At 38.7% G+C, this 12,677-nt stretch overlaps 8 protein-coding genes across 8 annotated transcripts; 4 read left to right on the plus strand and 4 right to left on the minus strand. All coding sequences in view use genetic code 12, as the record gives it.

The window, feature by feature from the left end:
* Positions 1-108: 108 nt before the first annotated feature.
* On the minus strand, positions 109-1,488 carry CDC12 (septin; the record flags this gene model as incomplete). The annotated part of the gene is made up of 2 exons (XM_036807133.1): positions 109-1,276; positions 1,448-1,488. 2 exons carry the CDS (start codon positions 1,486-1,488, stop codon positions 109-111), a joined length of 1,209 nt encoding a protein of 402 aa, XP_036664000.1.
* A 462-nt stretch (positions 1,489-1,950) lies between these two features.
* BMH1 (14-3-3 family protein) lies at positions 1,951-2,763 on the minus strand (the record flags this gene model as incomplete). The annotated part of the gene is made up of 1 exon (XM_036807134.1): positions 1,951-2,763. One exon carries the CDS (start codon positions 2,761-2,763, stop codon positions 1,951-1,953), a length of 813 nt encoding a protein of 270 aa, XP_036664001.1.
* A 1,146-nt stretch (positions 2,764-3,909) lies between these two features.
* ARX1 (putative hydrolase) lies at positions 3,910-5,607 on the minus strand (the record flags this gene model as incomplete). The annotated part of the gene is made up of 1 exon (XM_036807136.1): positions 3,910-5,607. The coding sequence occupies one exon, from the start codon at positions 5,605-5,607 to the stop codon at positions 3,910-3,912; it is 1,698 nt and encodes a 565-aa protein (XP_036664002.1).
* A 901-nt stretch (positions 5,608-6,508) lies between these two features.
* On the plus strand, positions 6,509-6,937 carry CPAR2_108610 (uncharacterized protein; the record flags this gene model as incomplete). Its single annotated transcript, XM_036807137.1, has 1 exon — positions 6,509-6,937. One exon carries the CDS (start codon positions 6,509-6,511, stop codon positions 6,935-6,937), a length of 429 nt encoding a protein of 142 aa, XP_036664003.1.
* Positions 6,938-7,001: 64 nt separating this feature from the next.
* On the minus strand, positions 7,002-8,228 carry SPP1 (Spp1p; the record flags this gene model as incomplete). Its single annotated transcript, XM_036807138.1, has 1 exon — positions 7,002-8,228. One exon carries the CDS (start codon positions 8,226-8,228, stop codon positions 7,002-7,004), a length of 1,227 nt encoding a protein of 408 aa, XP_036664004.1.
* A 79-nt stretch (positions 8,229-8,307) lies between these two features.
* Positions 8,308-10,263, plus strand: CPAR2_108630 (ssDNA-dependent ATPase; the record flags this gene model as incomplete). Its single annotated transcript, XM_036807139.1, has 1 exon — positions 8,308-10,263. The coding sequence occupies one exon, from the start codon at positions 8,308-8,310 to the stop codon at positions 10,261-10,263; it is 1,956 nt and encodes a 651-aa protein (XP_036664005.1).
* An 85-nt stretch (positions 10,264-10,348) lies between these two features.
* CPAR2_108640 (putative peptide hydrolase) lies at positions 10,349-11,530 on the plus strand (the record flags this gene model as incomplete). The annotated part of the gene is made up of 2 exons (XM_036807140.1): positions 10,349-10,375; positions 10,427-11,530. 2 exons carry the CDS (start codon positions 10,349-10,351, stop codon positions 11,528-11,530), a joined length of 1,131 nt encoding a protein of 376 aa, XP_036664006.1.
* Positions 11,531-11,633: 103 nt separating this feature from the next.
* CPAR2_108650 (mitochondrial 37S ribosomal protein mS35) lies at positions 11,634-12,557 on the plus strand (the record flags this gene model as incomplete). The annotated part of the gene is made up of 1 exon (XM_036807141.1): positions 11,634-12,557. One exon carries the CDS (start codon positions 11,634-11,636, stop codon positions 12,555-12,557), a length of 924 nt encoding a protein of 307 aa, XP_036664007.1.
* Between the last annotated feature and the right edge of the window lie 120 nt (positions 12,558-12,677).

Below are 12,677 nucleotides of genomic sequence, written 5' to 3' on the forward strand. Positions count from 1 at the left end.
GTCACCTTGACAACCTAATACAGTCGCTTTAACATAAATTAGAAATAAACAACTTCAAACAAAACTAAATAAGCCAATTAGTGAACAGCACAACACACACCACTAACCTCAACGCTTGTTAATTTGCAATTTCTTAACCTGTTCTTCCAAACTCTTCAATTTTGATTGCATTTCCTCCAAGTCTTGGTTCAACCTGTTTCTCTCATTGATGATATTGGTCTCCCATTGCCTAAATCTTTGTTCTTCAGCCTTGACCTGCTCAGTAAAGAATTTCTTTAATGCATCCTCTTCTTCTTTAAACTTTGGATTGTACACCCTTCTTGGTTTCTTGATTGAGGGTTTCTTGATGACTTCGCCCTTTTCATTGATCAATTCTTCAGTTGATCCGTCTTCACCGCCACCATTCAATCCATTATTTTCTCCTTCGTCGCCACCCAATTTAATTGCACGGAAGGTTTCATAGTGTAGCTCATTTGTCGACAAAATCAAATCCAACATATTTGTTCTCAACAATAAACTCCTTAACTTCTTGAAATCACAATGTTGATCATTTTCAATTTCAACTACACCCCAGGGGTATTTTCTACCTCTTGCGAATTGACCAGGGGCAATTTCAACATCCTCTTCCGAACCAATAATGGAGAATGGCATCGCTTCAATCAACTGTTTGGCATGCTCCGCACTAGCAGGGTCGTCTAATTCCAAAGGAGGTGTGTAGATGTTTATATCCTGAACCTCAATGATTTCTCTTATTCTATTCTTGAAAGTATCCATTTCTTGAGGTGATAATGTGTCAGCTTTGGCAATGACTGGGATTAAGTTAACTCTAGTGGACAATCGCTTCATGACTTCAATATCCAATGGTTTCAACAGATGGCCAGTTGGTCTAATAAAGTAAAGACAAGCATGTACTCGCAAGTCCTTTTTAGCGAGTCTTGAAGGTTGTTGTTCTTGCCTCATGAATGATTCGTGTTGATCGTCAATAAAATCGATAATAGGGACCCACGAATCATTGTTATTTACATTGTTTCCAAACCCTGGTGTATCAATTATATTCAATCTAATTTTAAAGTTTTTCTCCTCTAAAATTGCTCTAACTATATCAATCTCCACGGTTTGATGTGATGAAGTGAATTTGTTGTGTCTATTGCGAGGATCTTGGTGTGGTTTCAATGAAGTTTGGAATAAGGTGTTGATAAATGTGGTTTTCCCTAAACCACTTTCACCCGCCACCATGATGGTGAATGTTGCCCCATCTTTGGAAACAATCTTGTACCTGTAAGGAAGTTAGTATCTAGTGGTTCATTCGGGGTGGCGAATCTGACATTCTTCACTCGTCAATCACGTTTAAACAATTTTATTGGTTGTAAAACTTTTACTTTCCAAATCAAAATAAATAGAATAGTGTCCGACCTGCGGGTAAATGAAGAAAAAAAAAAAGACATACCTTTGATTTGGCAAATTGGCAACTCCTACTGGTTCTGGCATATTGCGAGGGTCAATGTGGGTGGGTGGGTAAACAGGTGAGTAGTGTGTATTTGAATTGGTTTAGACCCTTTCTTGTTGTTTTTTCCAAATGGTTTTGATCTGTGAACACACTGTTAGAATTTTTTTTCTTCTGTGTTGTTGTGTGTTGTGTGTTGTTGTTGTGCTTTTTTTTTGGTGTTACACGCATTCTCAATCATAACAAATATTGAATTTAGAAGTCGTGTGTGGGGGATCAATTATGACGCGTAAAAGCCATGATAGAAGATCTTTTTCTTTCCACAGGTGTCAACATCTCTCTACAAAAGATTAGCTTGTACGACACAACTAATGACCAATCGTAGAGGTCGAGCACCATCTGACTTTCACCACTTACCAACAATTCTACACTCTACAACTTTCTCTCTTATCTTAATCAAAAATTTAATTCACACAGATACAATAACTATAAAATTTACATTAACTCTATTCTTGATCGGGTTTAGCCTCTGAAGATGCGGGAGCTTGTTGACTTGATTGTTGCTGTTGTTGTTGTTGTTGTTGTTGTTGTTCTTCAGTTTGCGGAGCTTCAGACAAATCAGTCCATAAAGTCAAGTTATCCCTCAACAATTGCATAATCAAAGTTGAATCCTTGTATGAATCTTCAGACAATGTTTCCAAATCGGCGACAGCATCATCAAAGGCTTGTTTGGCCAAATGGCAAGCTCTGTCAGGAGAGTTCAAAATCTCATAATAGAATACAGAAAAGTTCAAAGCCAATCCTAATCTAATTGGGTGTGTTGGTGGCAATTCAGTAACAGCAACATCAGATGCAGCCTTGTAAGCTTCCAATGACAAATCAGCAGCTTCCTTACGTTTATCAGCTACAGCAAATTCAGCCAAGTATCTGTGATAATCACCCTTCATCTTGTAGTAAAATACTTTTGATTCTCCACTTTGAGCTGATGAAATCAAATGGTTATCCAAAACAGAAAGAATGTCTTCACATATCTTTGACAATTCAGCTTCAATCTTGGCACGATAATCTCTAATCAAAGCAACTTGATTTTCATTACCTTTAGATTCTTCCTTTTGTTCAATTGAAGAAACAATTCTCCATGAAGCACGACGAGCTCCAATAACATTCTTGTAGGCAACTGACAACAAATTACGCTCTTCAACTGATAATTCTTGGCCAGAAGAAGCAACAGCCTTCATATTCTCAACCATTTCTTCATATCTTTCAGCTTGTTCAGCCAATTTGGCAAGGTAAACGGAATCTTCACGTGAAACAGTCATTTTTGATTACAGGGGGGGTATTGTAGAATCGACAGGGGGTGTGTGTTTGTGAATTGCTTGTAATATCAAAAAACAAAAAACCGGAAACTATGAAATAATGTTAGTAAAGTTGTCAAACTAAGTTGAAATGAAATGTGGATTGATTGATTGATTGAGTGAAGAGATCCTTGTGAGTGTATGTGTTCAATCCTTTCCAGCAAACAAATGTTGTGCGATTAACATACAATTGATAATCAACGTGCGTTTGGCGAGTTAACTGGTGAAACAAAAAATCAACTTCTTAGATGATTGATATATTCCAGTGTGTTGGTTGGATGTGGTGGTAATAGGTAAGTGTGTGTTGACCGTCTGTCGCTCTTAGGTGAGTGAGTCGACAATTTTTTTGCTGGAAAGGAAAAATTGAAAGAAAAAAAGGTCGTGTCTTTGTAGTAAAATGGCGAAAAATTAAAGCTTGACAAAACACACATAAACTGTAAACAACACAAGACTTTGTAGGCAGTGTGTAACATTAGAACACACACCATCTGGTTTGAAGATGTGCAAAGTATGTGTTTATATGTAAAAGATGATATTAACTCTTTGTAAATGAACTGATAGGTCTTAGAAATGGCCCACCCGTCAACCCAATTTCGTAAATCTCATGAACGTTTTTGCTAGATTTGTCGACAAAAGGGGGCGATAAAAACAAAACTCCCGTCCAATCAGTTGCGGACGATTGTGCAACGTAACGCAACACACAAATAAATCTCTCCGTATCAATCAATCACTTCATAAATTTAATTGACGTTGATATGTCTGAATTGTACATACCTTTGAGTAACAGTTAAATTTAGTTAAAGCTATGTCTTTCTTTTTGATTTTGATGTAACACTTAAAACTGAATTGTAAAAGAAAAAAACAACAATTTGTCTTTCTAGCAATTTTGTTGTTGTTTTATTTTTTGAACTATAAGACACACTCTCACTCTATCTATATGCACAACAGCCTCTTTTTTTTTTATGTCACACTCACTACAGATACGTCAACCGGATTAACCATCTACAATGACAAAGAACTTTACGAAACAAAAGACACAGGAGAGTCCGAACTGCCTCCCACCGAATATTAACCCTATTGCACTAGAGATTTACTGCTACTACACAAATTCTAATCCATTTGCATTGACTCAACTCCCAAACTGTTTTGAATCAATTTGTAAGGATTTACATCCTTAACTTTGATACCAAAACGACTATCTTTAGTCAATTGTACTAAATGTGTAATCACTGTATTCAACTCAGTTGACAACTTGTACTGAGAGTGTATCCAATTTACTCTGGCAGTCGATTCTCCTCCATTCAATCTCAACACTTCTTGAGTCTGATTATTGATCAACACAGTGGTGGCTTCTCTAACATTAGATATATTGTGACCTTTTTTCAACAAAGATTTCAACTTGATTGACGATATGTTCAACTGAGGTAAAGGAATCTCCATACCTGGTAATACTGGCTTAGCAGCATCAATACCATGCTTACCTGTTGGATTTGTAGTTAGCAAAATCTCCTTTAATGGGACGAATTTGGTGATTTGAATAGGTTTACTTTGTACAAGGTGACGATTACTCAACTCAGCTGCACCCAATCTAAATGTCTTTAAATCTTCTCGTAATTGATCAATTTGTAATCTAATCTCGTCTTCATTTGCATCAACTTTGATGGGGAATGCTTTACTAGCAAAATCCAATTTGAATGGGTATACGGAGAACGATTTGTCAATCTCACCCAAAAGCTTTCTTGATGTTTTCAATTTCAATTGATGAACAATGGCAAAATCACGTATAAATATTGATGCTTTAGAAGTAAAATCCTGTTTATTATTTTTGCCAGTGAAATGGTCAATTTCTTCAGTAGTAACAATTCCCAATTCCTCCGAGTTGACTCCACATAGACGTATATCGACTTGATAAACTTCTCCTGGAACAACAACAAATTCATCAGTTGGTATAGCACTAGAGTTAGCCGTTGCGATTGGTTTTGTCGTATCCTGAGTAATCAAATCTGTAGATTGTGTTGATGGCAAACTTTGCTCCAAGAGACTGGCTTCTTGATGAGATTCATCCCAAACAACACCTTTGAAATCACGTTCAGCAACTATCCCCTCGGCTTGACCAGCTAAAAACCTTCTAATTCTCCTCACTTTGGAACCAGGAACAACAATACAATTGAAACAAGCAGCAACAGCATCAACAAGTTGACGTATTTGAGTACCAGTGATGGTATTGCCACTATTTTTGAGCTGGTTAGGAAGTTTCTCGGGTGACAATGAAGCCCCAAGCAATGCGACAACAGCCTCGGTCGCAATGTGAGTGGCACAAATGGCATCGGCGTTATTTCCCAACAATGGCCCATTTGGTTTCAATTCTGCATTTGTTGGGTAAATGACCAAAGTATGGGTCAAATTGGAGGTATAACCATCAATCTGGACACCCAAACTAACAGTTACAACATCTCCCTCATTTAAATATAACCCTCTTTCGTCATCGATTTCAGGTGCAAATCCAATCAATAATTCATTTACATTGATGGTTGTTGGTGATGCAAGACCCTTTTCATCAACTTTCTTCACATACTGCTGAGATAACAACTCAGTCAAAAATGAATCGGTCAATAAACATAGCTGTTGGATTGTCAATTTGGCAGTTGTGCCCAAATGATATGAATTGTTGATTAACGATGTAAGATAAGTCAATCCTGTTTGAGTAATTTGACCTGCAACTCTATATTTTTCCACTACATCCTCATTAAGGATATTCTTTTGCTTGAGCAAGATATCAGCATCTTCTTGATGTACTGCGACTTGCATGATAATGTTGTGTTTATAGTCGATGCGGTTTGTAATGCTGTTAAGGAAAGGTTTTTACAAAAGAACTGAAGAGAGAAACGATCTCATCTCACTAATTTTTCAAAGAAGAGTGTGAGAGAAACTTGTGAAAACACAAAAACCAAAAACACTTTTTGCAGCTACAAAATACACACCACTCTATGGAGATTTTCGATTTTTCTGAGAAAGAATGGACCCGGCTAGGTGCTATGATACGAGTATAGAGTACTCTACTTTAAGTGGTTTTAGTAATTCAATTTTTTCTGGTTTCTTGTCTGTACCGAATTTTGGGTAGATTTTTTGCCAATTTCTGTGCAACTTGGTGGTGGAATTGATGTTCATCGTTTTTAAAAACACCTACCAGAAACACATAGACCCAGAGATGTTAGATTCACGACATATGCCTCCAATTTTTGCAAAGAGAGCTTGCTCACGAAAGTGTGAACATTGAGATCGAAATGCGTAGGGCGTCGGCTAAATTGGCATGTCTATGTAGGAGATTTTTGAAAACAAAAATAAAGCAACTGCACAAATAAGATGCGCCTACTAGCTCCGCCTCTTGGGCCAGACGAAAGCATTCCTAGAAGGGCATCGACTGGTAATCAAAAATTTCTTGTTACGAATGATGCCATGGTGAGTGTTAACATCACTTGCAAATATTAGCAAAATGATTTTACGTGGAAAATTGACCAAAAATTAAATATGCGACATCGATTGGTCACCACACACACACAGCAATTGTTGCGAAACCAGTGGCGAAATACCTTCATACAAAGTGAGTAAACTTTGCACGATATTGACTTGTTCAAGTTGACTACAAAACACTCACGTAATACATCTAGCTAACCACCGATTTTGTAAAGACCTTTTTACAAACCACACAATGTCATCCTGGGATCAAACAACTTTTTCATTATCACCCAGATCCAAAGGGTGCTATTTGGTAACCAACGAAGTATACGACAAAGTACCACAAATTAAAGACTATGAAGTTGGGATATTGAACTTGTTTTTACAGCACACCTCAGCTGGTCTTACCCTCAATGAGAATTGTGATCCAGATGTCAGAACCGATATGAATACAGCTTTGGATAGGATTGCTCCCGAAGGTAATCATTATATCCATGCTGATGAAGGTGCTGATGATATGCCCGGTCACATCAAGAGTTCTACTATTGGAGTTAGTTTGAGCATTCCCATCACAAATGGGAAATTAAACACTGGTACTTGGCAAGGTATATGGTTATGTGAATTCAGAACCTACAAACATTCCAGAAGAATTGTAGCCACTATCAATGGAAAGAAAAAGTGAAGCTATTTCTAGAATATTGCCATTGGTGGGCAAATGTTTCGTTTAGTGTACCAGAATGAATAGATTATTTATTATTATACTTTTCAATGGAGTAGCATCGTAACACATCATCAATCCCTCTCTCTAATTCCAGCTGTTTTGATCTAAGTTGATCCAATAACTTTTCTGTGTCGTCAAAAGACAAATTCCACCAACCATTATGTCGATAACACTTCTTCTTGTCTCTGATGCAAACTTGATTTCGAAACCAGTCTGGGTCATCATCTTTCGAATTCACATCATCATGACATCCTCCTTCTTCTTCTTCTTCTTCTTCGCTCTCGTCATCATCATCCATTCTTCTTTTCACTTTTGTTGAAATCTGTTCCAACAACTGTTCCGAGTTGGCAATTTCTTTAACCAAATGGTGCTCTCCCTTATCACATAGACACAATTCCACACGCTTCTTTTGTTTTCCTTTCTTAGACTTGGCTTTGGTTTGCTTGTCGTCTACGGTATCGGGGAACACCAGCGTTGACAACTTCTCATTGATTATTTTAACATTTTCCTTCACTTCCTGGAGCTTCTCTTGCTCATTTAATTGCATTTTCATCCTCTCCTTGACGCCTTCTATTTTCTTTTGCAAGGACTCAATCTGTTTTTGTACATCAAGTGGGAATTGGTCAATCTTGGTGGCATCTTGTCGGAAAGTTCTCACCTCTTCGAGCTCAGGAAATTCTGACCCCAAGGAATGGAGTTTATCCACGTCGCCATCTACATGTGTCAACACCGTTTTTACAACACCATGCCCAAGCACGTTATTTTCAAGCAATAACTGCTGCATATACTGTTTCCCATGTTCAGAACTGCAGTATTTCGAATTTTCCATAATAGGTTCATAGCAGTCGTCTAATCGACATTTACGTTTCCACAAGGTGACACCTTCCCCTTTCCATGTGCAAAATTTGCAATAAAACTTGGCAATCAAATTGGAGAGTTCGGGTCTGATGTTCATACATTCAGCATGAAACCATTCTTCGCATCCATCACAAGCAACCATCAACTCTCCTTCATCGGGTTTTCGACACACACAGTATAGTTCCTCGCTATTGAGGTCATACTTTGGGGCATTTGTGAATTTCTTGTACTGTTTGGCAATGTCTTCACTCGACTCTTCTATGTCCTTCATCTCGGTCTTTACCATCGCATGTTTCTGCCTCTTGGATCCAAAAGACAGTTGCGATGACTTTTTTCTCTTCACATGATGGTGACCATTTGGCTCATTGTGTGTATGTAGCTCTACTTCACTCATTTTCTCTATAAGGAGTTGGATATTTGTTTTCACAAGTAAATTTTGAGAAAAACGCGTCTCTTCTTATCAGTACCAAACGATGGAAGAAGTATGTCCCATTTGCTCTAAACCTATACCAAAATTGCTACTAGAGCGACACGTCAACAGTTGCTTGGATACCCAAGAGGTGAAGCCTGGTGCTGACAAATTGAGTGCCTCTATTGACTTGAAAGTGAAGAAACGCGATGCTTTTAGCGCCCTCGGATTGAAGGCGTCTACAGATGTGCCAGTATCTAAGAAGAAGAAACCAACTCAAGAGGTGAGAAGTACCCCAGCACAAGGACCGAGCTGTGTGGAAGGCTCTACGCCGAAACAACCTACTGAAAATTACGTAGAGAACAATCACCTGTCTCAACCACAAATTCCCCAGAATGATGTTTCGAAAGAAATTGCGGAGCTAAAAAGACAAGTTGGAGTCCCACTAGCACATATGATACGACCAAAGGCGTTGAATGATTTTATTGGGCAGGAAAAGTTGTTAGGCGAAGGTGCACCATTAAGAAATATAATCAAGTCTGATTTAATCCCGTCTTTCCTACTATGGGGACCACCAGGATGCGGTAAAACCACTTTAGGAAGAATTATAGCAAAATCAACAAGCTGTAAATTTGTTGAGCTTTCCGGTGCTAGCAGTGGAGCAAAGGATTTGAAGCAAGTATTTACACAAGCCGAAAATCACAAGAAGCTAACACAACAACGCACTATTCTTTTCATAGATGAAATTCATCGATACAATAAAGCAGTACAAGATCTACTTCTTCCAGTGGTGGAAAAAGGTGTTTGTACGGTAATTGGGGCTACAACTGAGAATCCATCTTTTTCTCTCAACAATGCATTATTGTCAAGAATGCAAACTTTTGTTATGGAAGCATTCAGCAACGAAGCTATTGTGAGAATCTTGAACAGGGCTCTTTTTGAAGTCAACAGAGCACGCAAACTACTATATGATTTGCCGTACATGACTCTCGAGAAGGATTCTTTTGAGTATATTGCCGGGTTATGTATGGGAGACTCACGTGCCGCTTTGAATGTTCTTGAAACTGTAAATGCATACTTGTCCGCTGATAGGTTTGAGGAAAAGTCAGATGATGGTGCTGCAGTGAATGTCACTGTTGATGATCTCAAAAAAATACTAAAGTCTAGAAACTTTCACCAGATGTACGACAAGGACGGTGATGCGCATTACGATATCATTAGCGCGTTCCATAAATCTATTCGAGGGTCAGATGCCGATGCTGCTATGTTCTACTTGGTCAAAATGTTGTCTGGTGGGGAGGATCCTTTGTTTATTTTGAGAAGAATGACAGTCATAGCTAGTGAGGACATTGGCCTCCGAGATAGCTCATGCCTTCCATTCATTGTTGCCGCCAAGCAAGCTTTTGAGTTTGTGGGGATGCCAGAGGGTGAGATCATATTGGCACACTGCACAACAAAGCTTGCTCGAGCGCCCAAATCTACAAAATCTTATCGTGCATTGAGATCTGCTCAAAAGTTGATTAGCGAAAGACCAGATGTGCTTCAATTACCTGTTCCCATCCACTTGAGGAATGCACCGACTCGCTTGATGAAGGATATGGGCTTCGGGGATGCATACAAGTATAATCCCAATTATGAAAATGGTGTTGTTCAACAGTCTTATTTTCCCGATGGCATGGATCGCGTTACCTTCCTCGAAGATACACATCTAGGCACTGCTAGGGATCCAGATGTCCCCAATGAGAGATATCAACAGGAACAAGCTGCAGTAGATGATTACAACGATTATAAGCAGTATGTAGAGGAAAAAGCCCGACGCAAACGAGAATTGGAGAAAAGTGAGGATTTAAAGACAACAATGGCGTGCTCACAAAGCAACAGTGACACTGAGTGTGATGAAGCAAGTGATTACTCGGACGATCCGGATTGTAATAACAATTTTGGAAAGTCTTATGATGAATTTTTGGATAGGGACTCGCAACCGGATTATTTTAGTGATGAGCTTAAATCTCTACCTTGATAGAAATAGAAACAATTAAAGTTCTCGCCACAAAGTAATGTCTACCCCCCTCTTTTTCTCCATACTTTGAGAAAGCAATTGCATCATGTGTGGCAGGTTTGCTCAAAGAATAGTATGTCAGCTGCTTTTTTAACCTTCCAAAGACATTGGCTAACATCATTAGAACCCGAATAGCATTCCAAGTGAATTTTATGAAACGGTTTTTGGCGAGGAGACTAGTGACATCAATGAGCCATCTACTGGAGTTTACGAAACTGACGTACATGAAGCCAACGACAAAGTGGAAAAAGTTCAACTAGATTTGACAAGGGTTTCGCAATGGACACCTTCATGCAATATTGCACCAACCGATACGGCTTTAATGGTTTATATGACGGAACCCACTAAGGACATCACGCAGAATTACGTTATTGAACCGCTGAAGTTTGGGTTAGTTCCTTCATGGGCCAAGCCAGTTGATTCAACACCAGTCAACAAGGGGAAACAAAATGAAGGGGAAAAGTTTTCACGTGAATTGGGCAAGCACGAGAGTAAATATTTCAATTGTAGGAGAGAGTCTCTTGCACAACACCGCGCCGTTTGGTCGTCCTGCAAAAAACACAGATGTGTAATACCCATCCAGGGATATTTTGAGTGGCTCAAAACAAAAAATGCAAAAGTTCCTTATTTTATTCACTCAAAGACTACACCATTGATATTCCTAGCCGGGCTTTACTCCCACAATTACAATTATAAAGAAAACTTCAATGTCAACAACGAATATTTATCGTCATTTACCGTGATTACAGCGCCAGCTGAAAAATCGGACAAGTATGACTTGTCTTGGTTGCACACGAGAAAGACTTTGATTATCGAGCCTGGTTCCAAAGCTTGGTTCCGATGGCTTGATCCGACGACGGACTGGGATGATTCATTGATCGAAGAGGTTTTGAATTCAAAGACAAATGAAGCGTATGCTAACATAGAGGGATATCAAGTTTCTAACGACGTTGGAAATCCAAGTAATAAGAGTGAAGATGTCCTTAAAAAAGTAAACGGGAAAAAAAACACCTCTGTGTCAGACTTTTTCAAGAAGGAGTTGGGGGTTAAGAAGGAGCAAAAAGGCTCACAACCAGAAGGTGTTCATATAGCAAGCAACATCAAAAGAGAGCCAACAAAAACGGCCAAAGAACCAGAGATAAAGATTGAAAACGATGCAGCTCCCTCAAAAAGGACAAAACAGGGCAGAGACGATAACCCCAAGAAAGTCAAAACTGAAGCAAGATAGGCGTTTATACAATATAGTGTGTTGTAAGTAAGCGACAAATTAAAGAAAAAGTCAAGAAAAAAATCCTGAAAATTTTATGTTCACTTTGCAAAAACATCAACCAATGAAGCAGCTTCGCAACTGTCCCATCCTTCGCGGTGTTAGGTCATATTCCTCCTCACAGGTCACCAAACCGGAACTCTTTCTCAACCCACATGCTTGGCAAGGGTTACCAGCAGATCAAATTTTTCAATTACATCAAATTAGAAAAAAGTATCTTGGTGATGCATACAACCCAACCAATGAAGAAAGAACCGCCATTTTATCGACAATCACATCACTAACAGCTAACAAACCTGCATTGGACTATGCTTTTGAAATTGAAAATTTCAAGGAAAGGGTCATGAACAATACCCCAATGAAGGATCGAGGTAAACCACAAAAATTGAGTAACATGTTTGTAATAAACACAGGAGCTGAACCACATCATGCTAGACGTATAGAGAATTTGCACAGAGTTTCAGCTTTTGAAATGCCGTTGTTGTCCAAGTATCGCCAACCATACACACCAAAACCAAAAACACAAGCTCCCATAAAATTGACTTACAATTCCGATTTTAGTGATGAAGTTTCCAATAAACACAATAGAAACGTTATTTTATACGTTGAGCTCAAAGACTTACAACTTAACAAGGAGCAAGAACATAAATTCAAGATACTTGCCGGTAGAAGGTTTCACCATGGGTCTGACTCATTCCAATTGAAATGTGAGAGATACCCACAAGCAGCTCAAAATGTTCGTTGGTTAGTTGACACTTTTAATAAGCTATTGAAAGAATCAAAGGATCTTAGTAAAGAAACTTTTGCTGATATACCATTGGACAAGCGTCATATGAAAACATGGACCACGAAACCAAAACCAATGTTTCCTGAAGAATGGAAGAGACCAAATGATGCTCCTACAAAGAGACACGAAATCATCAACGAACTTGTAGAGTTGAGTAAAGAGAAGTTGGATGCCGACCACCTTGCTAAGATTTCACCCTAAATAAGTAGCTCTTGTAAATAGTCAACCGAATGGAAGAAATATAAATCTATCATGTTTTGCGTGCGCATTGCGCAAGAGAAAAAAGAACAACAGAAAAAAAAAAAATATCAACAAAAGCTG

This window comes from Candida parapsilosis, contig 005569 (genome assembly GCF_000182765.1).
Source record: "Candida parapsilosis strain CDC317 annotated contig 005569".
NCBI classification, from domain to species: Eukaryota; Fungi; Ascomycota; class Pichiomycetes; order Serinales; family Debaryomycetaceae; genus Lodderomyces; species Lodderomyces parapsilosis.